At 35.7% G+C, this 12,209-nt stretch overlaps 1 protein-coding gene and 1 long non-coding RNA gene across 2 annotated transcripts; both read right to left on the bottom strand.

The window, feature by feature from the left end:
- Positions 1-260: 260 nt before the first annotated feature.
- On the bottom strand, positions 261-1,215 carry LOC144422768 (uncharacterized). The gene is made up of 3 exons (XR_013475375.1): positions 1,007-1,215; positions 413-484; positions 261-324 (listed from the first exon to the last, which is right to left on the bottom strand). It is a non-coding gene; the product is annotated as an uncharacterized LOC144422768 (long non-coding RNA).
- Positions 1,216-4,276: 3,061 nt separating this feature from the next.
- On the bottom strand, positions 4,277-11,925 carry LOC144411636 (protein mono-ADP-ribosyltransferase PARP4-like). Its single transcript, XM_039413982.2, has 4 exons — positions 11,907-11,925; positions 11,536-11,644; positions 11,239-11,321; positions 4,277-10,286 (listed from the first exon to the last, which is right to left on the bottom strand). The coding sequence occupies exons 2-4, from the start codon at positions 11,577-11,579 to the stop codon at positions 4,558-4,560; spliced, it is 5,856 nt and encodes a 1,951-aa protein (XP_039269916.2). The 5' UTR covers positions 11,580-11,644; positions 11,907-11,925; the 3' UTR covers positions 4,277-4,557.
- Positions 11,926-12,209: the final 284 nt, after the last annotated feature.

Here is a 12,209-nt window from a genome sequence, read left to right as displayed (position 1 = left end):
CAAATATAACACAGGTGCAGTGCGTTACCCGTAATCCTCATTTTCCAAAGCTGTTTTAAGTATGTCTGGCGTGTTTTGTGCCTTTTTACAAATAAGACCGCTTATGCAATCTTACGCTTTAGAATTTTTAGTTCTTTTCCTCAAGCCCTGCAGGATGTGGGGGCCATACACAACTCTACCGGAGGGTCAAATGTCTTTGCATGCCTCCATAGGTTGTTTTTCTATTGCAAACATTTATGGAGTACTCTAATTATATTTCTTGGAATCACACTGTCACTGATATGTCGCCAGACTTCTGATATCTCCCCTTCTGCTATAGTTGTCCTGTGAATAAATAATAGGAAATTAAGATTAGACGAATAGTTGAAAGTTTTGCTTTATGTCGGATTAATTTCTTGATTGATATACTTACTATTTCTGCTATTGCCTCTTGTGCTGCAGGAGTCTCACAATGCTTAGACAGGTTTGTCCACAACTTTCACATCTGAAGAAAGAGAGTAGATTTATTAATTTTCGTTAAGAATAAATAAAACAGTCTATATGATTTAGAATGGAAAAGCTAATAAATCCAATATCTCATATTTTACTGAATTTGGTATATAAACCAACTATTAAAAGGGTTTAGTCAGAAAATTACAAGCATTCGCGGCTCCAAATTCTTGAGAGATCAGACTATACAAGATAGACCGGTATGAGTGAAATGTTAGGTGAACTTGTTAACACTTTGATTCAATACGCAAATATAAGTGAATGCGCAATAGTATGTTACAATGAGCAGCAATCAACAATGAGTAAATATCCTCACTGATTAAAAAAATCTAACTGGAGGTGCATGAACTTTTTGAAACCAGGCATAAGGGGTAAGTAAATATGTAATTTGGAAAATGGGCAACTACGTACCGTACTGAATTAATAACTTCGTAGTATTTGACAAAGGCTGGCTTTCCCACATGTACTTAACAGTGCGATGCCCGGGTGTGATATACCACAATAGTATTTACCTTACCTTTTTCCGATTTCTTTTTACCTTAACTTTCTAAAATATCATTAAAATCGACAACAACTGTCGAAGCAGGCACGAACACCATTCGTGCTACGCCTTGAATACAGCACACATCCGCTCGTTTTCGTCTCGTCAAGTATGTGCATTGGAGCGTGCTATCGAATACGATCTTCGGACAAAAATGCCGGAGTTGCGCATCATGTTGTTTAATGTCATTGAGTGAAGCGAAGTGATATCGCCCACTTTGGGAATCACTGGGCTAAATGCTTGATTGAAACATCAGCGCAACAGTTATTACAAGATGTCCATTCAAGAGTCAATAAGAGGACTAAGAATCAATTCTTAATGTCCAAAGATTCATTGATATAAACTGAGCGCAGTACGACTTCTGTTGATAAACTTCAGTTTGCATTCAAAATTTTTTGGGGATTTCACCATACAGCCATACCTCATCCTAGCTGGCACCGGTACCGTACCCTTACTATACATAGGCATACCGGTACCGACACAAATTCGAAGCTTCAGTGTCGGCTTCTGTTTACATATGATGAGCTCACTTCACACAAAGTGTTTGGTTGATAAAATGTAACGGCGCGGCGGTGTGGCTAAACGTTAGTAATACGCTCGCCACCGCACCTCTAATTACTCTGCGTGGGTTCGCAGGTTCGAATCCCATGCAGGGATGGTTATGTGCGAGAGGATTGCTGGACTCCTCGCCGTCGTTGGGTGGTTCACGTAACCGCTCGTCGGTTACGGCTTCCTCCACCACCAAGTCCATGCTTCCGAAAACAAAACAATATAACTAATCCCATACCCGACTTGGAATGGTAACCGGACGAAAGGCTGTGGTTTGCCATATGGATAAGCCTTCTTTCCTCTCCCCCGGGATAAATAGGTAAATCCTATTCTAACTGTTTTAATTTGGTTTCCAGTAGACTACTGGTAACTCTAGGCCTACCGTAATTTTTTGAATGGGTCGTGTGGCGTAAGGTGCCACTACTCCGCAACGTTGAACGCTGAATGGTCGGCCAAAATGATCTAACTCGTCTACCTTTTATTAATTTGACGTTTTGTTCTTAGATTATGGACAAATTTCCACGGGAAAGCAACCCCTCGTCATATTCTGCAAATAACTTCACAGAACTTCAATCAAGAACGTGTATTGAATTTATTGAAGATAAAATATATATACGCAGTGTTTGCAAATCATGACGTATTTGCTTTAGTCTTAAAACCCTAAAACGTTTTTCATCTTGTTGGTTTAGACATGTACCGGTACAGTCAGGCGCGCAGCCAGGATTTTTAAAGGGGGAGGGGGGGGGGGGGTGTTTCAAAATGGGAAATTACTAATGCCGTCTGTAACGTAACAGTCACCGCGATCACGCGCTCGTTGATAGAGCCGCCTTTTCAGCTTCTGACGCGTAAAATATTCAATTCATGACAACTACGAGATTCTAAAATGTCTTTTACGTATATATTAATTTTATTGTCCCCAACGCAACTCGCGGTCTCGACTTTCTACGTCAAAATAATAACATTACTGCCGTGGACATAAAACAATGAGATAAGCTGCCTGAGATATTTAATTTTGATACGTATCTTTGCAATCTTGTGACCTCGTTATCGCCGTTAGTAAAATCTCGATATTTGATATAAAATCACGTTCAGTACAATTTTACTTCATACAATGAAAATAGATATAAAGTATACCAGTAAATCAAAAATACAAATTCACCGCCTCGAAATCCACGCCGAACAGTCGCCGCGATTACGTCACTTGTTAAAAGAGCCGACTTTTCTAACGAAAAATGATTTTTCTCTTGCGCAAGGTAACCAATCCATGACCGATAAGGGCATATTTAAAATGTCCTGCTTTATTAATTTAATTGTTTTCAATTTAACCTGCGGTTGCGCCGACAAAACAAGAGCCACTCTAAAACACCACGGAATTCCGCATAAAAATGTGTGGTAAACTGCCCTATTATATATTGTTTTGATCCGTATTTTTTCTATTTTGCGAATTCGACAAATTTGAGATGTGCTTGTAACATTGACTCCGTTCAATCGCAATGCTGCCACTCCGATTATTTTTAAAGATAAAAGCTTTCGAAAAATCCGTAAATCTGCTGTAAATTCTCATGGAGTAAAATTCAGAATAAAAATTGATGGATATACTTCAGATTAATTATCTTATGTATCATCACTAACGGAAAAAATCGCGTTTTCAACCTTGTTTAATTTAATGATAATACTAAAATTTTCGACGACAATTTTAAAGTAATGTTTCCCACCCACAATTAACCGTGTTTCGATTTTAATGACGGTATGTTCCTAAACAGAGAGAAAACATAATGTGTGCCGTGGGCACACGAAATTTTGCGATTTTCAAAAGCGTTTTTAGAGTAGAAAGGCGTTTTTAGACTGTCGCGGGACTCAACAAATCTCATAGCCTATTGTTTACGGTTTTGTTTTCAGTATTTTATATTGTCGATTTTCAGTCAAATTTAGATCGCGGGTTTACTCCTTCATTTGTCTTCAGAACCTCGCCGCCGATGAACGTATAATAACTCTCACCGAATTCACAATTCCTTGCAAAGTACAAAAATAAAATAATCATCGTGTTTATCGTGGCACAAATTTGTGATCTAGAGAGAATAAATACCTACGTAGAGGCGTTTACGGCCTAAATACAACACTGATGAAAACAATCGGCGATTTTAGCAGAAGGCAATTGCACCCTTTTTCAGTTTTCACAATTCCGTGCGAGTACAAAAATAAAATAATTATAATTGTTCCCGTGGCACAAATTTGTGATTTAGAGAGAATAAATACCAACGAGAAGGCGTTTACGGCCTAAATAACACACCGCCTTGATGAAAACATACGGAGATTTCAGCAGAAAGCAATTGCAAGCGTAATCGGCGACTTTTTCTGTTTTCAAAATAATTCAAAAGGGGGGGTTCCCCCCCCCCCCTGGCTGCGCCACTGGGTACAGTAATCGAGGGCGCTAAGTGGTCTCCGAGACTACTGACTTCTCCTAACCGAACCGGTTCGCTGGGCTGATTTTGATGGACATGTAATTGATTGTAATCAGGCCTAATGTTAGCATCATAGTTTAGTAATCCGGGCCTTGATGCACCGAATAGTGTTATAGGTCAGAGAGGCAGTGGCAGCTTGAGGTTCTCGTTTGCAGATAATATAACAAAAAGGCTCAGACAGAAAGATCAAGCTTTACACAAAGCCCTCCTCATCTAGAAAAAAGTACGAAGACAGTTATATGCACAACAGTGTTAATTAAGGCATCAAACATGGCATTTAAATTAAAATACTGATACATTACATCATGCTATATAAGAAAGACAAAATTAAAAGAAATTGCTGGTACTTTCATTAAAAATTCTACAATTTATCCAATAATAAAATATATGGGCAACGAAAATAATATCCCGTACTCCATTCATATCACAAGAGTCCATAGCCAATTTGCACAAAATGGGAACTTCGAAATAATAAAAAGTAACCCTGCAATCTACACAAAAATAATTTTCCGTTCACTATTTGGACTGCATTGCTATATCTGTTACTTCCAGCAGCTTCTCAGATAATTGATTGATCACCAACTTTGCTGCCATTTCCCAAGACGAACCTAATTCAAGTCGTTTATACAGAGATGGGTTTAATGTATCGACATATTTTAACCATTTTTTGCCACGCTCAAGCATATTCTTCACAATCATGTTATTTCCATCGTCGACAAGCTTAAGAATTTCCAAAACAATTGCAGTTAACAACATGTCTGTGACTAATGATAAAACTTGACTGCCAAGAGATTGAGCACCTGCCGAGATTACAACATTGCGAAATAATGAAAGCATTTGATATTCAGCTGGAGATAGCTCATTAGAAGAAATTGTTTCTTCATCTGGAAACCTCCAAAATCCACCAAGTGTTGCACAATGTTCAAGACCATCCACTAATTTACTCTCAGAGAGATTAAATCGTTTCATTATTGTTCCGAGAATGTTGGATGCATCGGCATATTTATCATGCTCAAGATCAGTATAAAATGTATCACAAAACGAACTTGTGCTTATTGGAGAAAGAAAATCTTCAAAATATTCTTCATTTTCGTCTGGTTCCATCTCTTCAGATAAATAATCCGGTACATAACGAACTCCATGTGAAACATTATTAACTTGTTTATGTTCATCATCGCACCTAGATAACCAGCTACCATTAGAACTAGATTTTGAGGATTGCATCGTTTCACTATACGATGATTTTAATTCTTCTTTTTCCAACACTCCAATGGAGTCCGTTTTTACCTCTAACTGACTTGGAAATCCATAAAATTCACTCACACTGATACTTTCAATTTCTTGAGTACATGGATCTGAAAAGAAGTCTTCATAATTAAGTTGTTGCTGTGCATCGTCAGACTTTGAAGCAGCAGACAAAAGATCATCATAATTGGATAACAATTTTAGGTCATGATGGAGGTCTTGAAAAGATGTCTGAGTCACATCTGGCAGACACAAGCAGTCATCTATAGATGCAATTGGTCTTCGCTGAACTTTAAACTGAGCTGACTTTAAAGAAATATTGTGGAAAGCTGAAGATTGTGCTTTCTCACTGATAACTGGTGATGTAGGACTAAGTTCTGAATCATTACGCATTGGAGTGTATTTACTAATAACTCTCTTCTTCATAGATCTCGATCGTCGAACGGAAACTGTTTTCAATGGAGACTGTGGAGAAAAAATAACAGCTTTACCAACATTCCTATTTATATCATCGCTAACAGTGCCTTCAACTCCAGTGGGAATACCCCCGAAATGATCTGTTTGATCAGAATGTACTTTTGGTGCAGATGATTTTTTAGCACTTGATTCAGACATCAAAGAAGTTTTATGAGGCCTGTGCAGGAAAGAACTACGCCTTGATTTTGCACACAGTCTCCCAACGACAGTCTTCTCTTTTTCAATATATTCAGATATATCTGATAGTTGCAGCGGGAGAATGGAAGATTTGAATGTTCTGATCAATTCTTTTGTTTTAAAATAAAGATATTTATCTGCCTTTTCATCATGGCATGAGATCTTGCGAAACTTTTCCCAGAATATGGAGACCTTTTCAAAACAGTCTGGAAAATCTTCACAAAAACCAACAATTTCGGAAAAAGCGCCAACAGAAAGTGCTTGAAACTTTTTTGGAACAGAACTAAGTTGGATTGTCCAGTGTTCAGGAAAACAACTCTTGAATACAACAAACAAATCTTGTAGGAAAGTCAAATCCTCAGCATTTGTGATAGCATTTATCACATCAAAATTCAACACTTTGCCTCTTGTCAACAACAAATTCTTCATTTCAGTCCATCCATTGAAATTATCCTCGAACACATTCAATTTACATAAAGTTGCAAAAATTCGTAATTTCCTCAGGGGATCTTTTTCTTCCAATGTGCTATGCAATGCTTTTGCTTCCAGAACTAAATTCCGAGATTGCAGTATAGAACTTGATTGCATTTGCAAGGACTTCTTCAGTAGTTCATCTACATTTTCTTCCACAGACTTCTCTTCAGCCCCCCATGTTACTTCAGAAATGATATCAATAAAAGATTCATCAACAAGATCAGACAGAGATGGTCCACATGTTATGCTTAAATCTTCTCCAGGTTTTCTTTTCTCAATAGCAACAAAGCTTGTATATTTTGAAACAACCGAGTATTTAACACTCAATGAAATAATAATTGACTTTCTTTCCTCTTTCAACATCTGATCACACAAAGCATCATCAGCAAGTCTACCACAGTCATGTTCCTTGAACACAGCTTTTGCTGCAAGTCTGTGCAATGTCATTCCAGTGATTTTGCATAATTCGTTTGCATTTACCATTGTAGAAAACTCTTTTCCATTAATATTAGCACTCAGAGTTGCTTTTAGACAGTTTGGAACATAACTGTATGCGACAAGTTGAGATCCACTGAACAAACATTTTACTTTTTCTGGAACCTGCAAAACAGTTGGATCTTGAAAACCATCGAATTCCTTATCATAGTTGCACCAATCAATATGTACATCAGTTAATGCAGGTTGTTTAGCATTGAATAGTTGATTGTTTAATTGTCTTTTCCATGTCCTCTTTGATGAAGATAAGAATTGTTCATGTGAACCTCCAGTTAATATAGATAAACTCTGTAGAGTGTGATTATCTGGTGAATTTCCAACAGCAAATGTAAAAATTCTTGTTTGACAATGACTGGTTTTTGAAATTTCCTTACAAAGCCCAAGCAGTCTTTCCTCTTCAGACAAATGACCATCAGAAAAGAGGAATATATTATGTAACTCATTATTGTATGAATTATTTTGAAGTAGGAATACTGAATTGAGAATGTAAAAAAGATCGGATCCTCCAAAAGATGGTGTACAACATGTAATAAAATCTTTTGCTTGTTTTTTAGAAGTAGTCGAAGCATTTTCATATCTAATGAACGTCTCTTCGAAATATGACCCAAATGAGATGACATTAAAATCACATTGATCTGGCAAATTGTCGATCAGCAATGAACACAAATGCTTGGAATGGGATGCCGCAGATCCTTCCATGGAATTCGACATATCCAGCATTACAGTGCAATTGAAATTCTCTACTGCATCAAATTCAAATTCAGGAAAAAAAGTCACCATTGCAACTTGATCTTTGCTTTCTTCATTTTCTTTTTCAATCCAAATACGAGGAACATGAATTTCAGCTACTTTGATCAGCAAATGAAAATTATTTCCATCCAGGTGAATTGACTTTTGCAGTTTTACACAAGCCTTCGTAGATGTCTTTTTCGTCACAATTTTATGAGTAGGTGAAGTAATATCCAGAATATCAAACGGCATATCAATTGATATTATAACTGAAGATTTTTTCTCATTTGAAACAGAAGTTGATTCCGTAACTTCTTGAGTAGCAGAACTTGAAAGCAACACAGATTTTTCCTCCCATTGAGCAATGCTTCCTGGTAATGTAAACAAAACATTACTGTCGGGTTCGTTAGTAGTTTCGAGCTCAGCAACATAACTAATTTTAATGATTACGCGAGCTGCAGGAGGAATGTTACCAACACTAACAGAAAATACATTAGGTTTCTCTTCATCCATCAAATAAGCTCCATGACCTTCGCTTACTGCTTTTTTATATTCCTTTTGAGCTTGTTCTTTCTCTTTGACTTCTCCTATTACATGTTTGTCATTTATAAAAGCCTCAAATCCACATACAGCGGCGTTTTCAGTGAGAGGAAAAACATATTTTGCTTCAACAGTTTTATTGGTCATATTGATGTAAGACTGAAAAATAGTGACTTCTGACACCAAATCAATAACTTTTGCTCTGATATGAACTTCCTCTAATATTGCAGAAATATCTTTTGATTCCATGATCAGGCCATATCTAACTTCCTCAACTTTTGGTTCAAAATTCTCATTATCACCCACTGTTTCATTCACCTGCTTATCCTCTTTTTGTTTAAAAGGTAAATGGACTGGAACTCTGTCATAAATAGTCATGATGTCATCAGTCGTTGTAAATTCAATAAGGTAGCGTAACTTCTGTTGCCTTGCATCATATATCGCGTATTCTGAAGCATGAGATGCAATGTCGTCAACATCATCAAATTTTGTTAGACCTGTACCTTTTACACTATGATGGCCTTCTGGCGCGACTATCAAATCAGTCATGGGATTCTTTGTATAAAATACTTTTCCCAGTGCTACTTCATTAACAAGCATTATTCTGGAACCACGACTTTGGCTTCGAGCTGTAAACTTCAAAGACATTTCAAATGAATCTGAGAAATAAATTCCAGCGCCAAGGTTTCCTTCATCACTTCTTGAGACTCCATACTCACTAGACAGTGTGAGTGGCAACATTAAACCTCTCGATAAAATACCAACAAAATTGTGAGGATGGGATGCATGAAATAGAAGTTTAGTATTGCCAATATCTGATTTAAACTGCGAGTTTTCAACAGAGCGACTGACTCTGAATATATTTTGTACTTTGTATCCTTTTCCATCGATATTATCAGGAAGTAAGTCTTTGATGAGTTTATATTCTTTTTCTTTCGAGTCAATCCACATTATAGCACACTTCAATGCGGTATATTGTGACAGGCGATCATTGAAGTCTTTAGAAATCCAAGAAGTTTCATTGGACAAGGTTATGTCTTTCAAAAGCTGGCATAATTCCCTCATTTTTGCGATCTTTTGCATGTTGTCTATCAGTTCCTTCCTACCATCTCTTTGGGGAATAAACTGGTAAAACTTATTTGATAATTCCAATTTAAAACTTTTTCTTTTGATTGAATTTTCTATCTGCATCAGAACAATCATTGCATTCCTAATTTGTTCATGATGTATAGTAAAAGGTTCAACACCAAAATTTGTCATTATTTCACAAAGAGATTCTAACCACGCAGATTCTACCAATCGAGCGACCTCGGGATGAATAATTCCAGATGAAATTTTCATTTCATTTAAAAGCAAACTCAGTGGAGCAGAAGCAATTCCAGAGAACCCATCGCCAGGAATTCCAATGACTTTCTTGAATCCATCAGCGATAAACTGCTTTACCAAGGACTCATAACACTGAACCACCTCTGATGAAGTTTGCACAGGATAAACATGACAAAATGATACACCACTGACATTTTTATAGGAAACCATGACGCGAAATATTGTTTTGCAGTTATCGTGTAACCCAACCTGTGTTTCAACACAATACATATCATTTGGTGTTCTTTCTTCAGTAATTTTTGCGAGAATAGAGTATTTGGCTACTTGGAAATTATCTGGAAAAACAGGGCAGTCTCCAGCATCAACTTTATATTTAATGACTTTTTCTACTTCGAATCTTTCAGAAGGCTCCTTCGGCTTTGCCTTAGAAACCAATATTTTCCCAGCAGAATAACTCTCAACAATTGGTTTTCCATGAACGTAATCCAGAAAATCAACAATTTTATCGTTTTCAATACATTCTGTTATGAAGATCTCTCTCACAATGGGTATTCCTAGTTCTCTTGCCTTGTGAATTTTGTAGGACTTACTCGATGTGGAAGTTTTTCTCTCACACACAATCAGATAATCAGTATTTCCATTTAAAATATAGGAAATTTGTCCTCCATTACTAGTGATCTGTTCACGCAAATGTTTCTTTGCTTCATACGTCGTATCCCCTAGTTCCAGAGAAAACTGAAGTTTCTTGAAAATGCTTCCATGTTTTGAGAGTTTTTTTTGTTCTGAAAACAACAAATAGGTAAAAAATGATCCCTAAGAACTGTTTTTTTTTTGCAACTGGGATTAGTGTTGTCTAAATCAGTGGTTCTCAAACGGTGGGCTGCACCCCACAAGAGGGCGTAGATACTTTTTTGAGGGGGCGTGAAGCTAGTTTGTTAGATTTGATCTTGCCCGTCTTATTTTGGATATTTACATTTCAAAACTTTTCATTAGTTACTTTCCGTCCATGCACTTTCAACATGTTTTTTGGATATAACATATTTTCGCCTTACTATCTGTTATTCGTAGCCTATTGTAAGCTATTTTTTATATGGGGAGCGAGACTTGACAAATTTCAAAAAGGGGGCACGGATTAAAAAGTTTGACAACCACTGAAAGATAGACGTATTTATATAAGTTTTCTTGAATCAACAACAAACTGTATCACAAAGCAATCCTGTTCGGGTATGAAATAAATCACAACCACAAATTCATGTTTGCACAATGTTCATATTGTTTGTTTCAGTTTATAATCAAAAGCGATCATATGTAAGTCATGTAAATAATCATGTAAATCTTTCTATTGCTATTTCAAGATATCCAAATATATATTCAAACATAGATACAGTTGCAATGTATAGAATCAAATAATTTAAAATTAAAATATTAAATGAACAGATAGTTTGATATTTCTTGGGTATGCAGATGTTAACAAACATCTTTAATAATAATCAAAATTAATGGTCAGCAAAATGGGCAAAATTAAGTAAACAAATAGCATTGCTGGACACTTGGAAATACTCAATATAATGATTCATTTTCAAAAATCTGGTAAAGTTAATTATTAACAAAAGAGTAAATATAAAATTATTGACTTTTTTGTTAGCAACAAGATTAATATTTAAAAGCATCTGCTGTTTTCTCATTTATAATACATTGACTAAGACTATTTGTAATAACAGTCACACAACATACCAAGAGGTAGCACAGTATTCTCCCGTTTTACTGCGGCAGAATGGGCCTCTTTAAGCATATTATACCAATGGTTCATCAGAATCCTTAACAAAAATCATATACTTCAACTTAAAAATCAAATGCATCTAAAATATTATCCCACAGTGAAACACCGGTTAAGGTATTTTAAATTTTACAATTTTATTTATCAAAAAGTAAATTCACAAATCAGTAGAATTAATATGTAATTTTATGTTCACAATAATCCTAGATTTTTACAATAACAAAATTATGATTGGTATAATCATAAACTCTTACATTTTATACTTTTCAGAATCACTGCTAGTCACAAAAATAGTCATGTTGGATAGAACCAGCTTGAACAAGCACTTGGACTTCTTGCTCTCTTTGATTGATTTGATGCTTGCTAATGAAATTTTCTTAATAGGTGAAAACATATATCATCACTCTATCATGAAATGTAAAATACTATTTTATACTGAAAGAACTAACAGAATGCTACTTTAATGCTTTACATTACATTCCCAATTTTCTCAGTTCATTTTAAATACCATTTGCATTAATTAAACTTTCAGATAGCATGTTAAATATTCGATACCTATTCTTCTTTTCAGATTACATATGGCAGATGTATCTGAATATTAAACAATGAACTTCATCCACATTACCTTGAAAAACAATGATTCACTTTCTGTCAAGAAAACTGTGACATATTCATCATCAACACACCAGAAGTGTCGTCGTACCTGACAATCAATAAAATATTCCAAAATCATGTATAATTTATATTTAGAAATCTGGTCTTGAGAAATACCTTCCTATTCAGTTTACAAATTCAAAGTCTCTCAGTTAGTCTTCGATATATAAATATCATGGGTGGAAATTACTTATTTATAAACCTTTGGATCTTTATCTGTGAAATGATACAACCATCCTTTATTAGAATCAATGAGGTTCATTTCCTTTTCATG

This window comes from Styela clava, chromosome 5, assembly GCF_964204865.1.
Source record: "Styela clava chromosome 5, kaStyClav1.hap1.2, whole genome shotgun sequence".
NCBI classification, from domain to species: domain Eukaryota; kingdom Metazoa; phylum Chordata; class Ascidiacea; order Stolidobranchia; family Styelidae; genus Styela; species Styela clava.
This window is presented reverse-complemented; position numbering and strand designations above follow the sequence as displayed.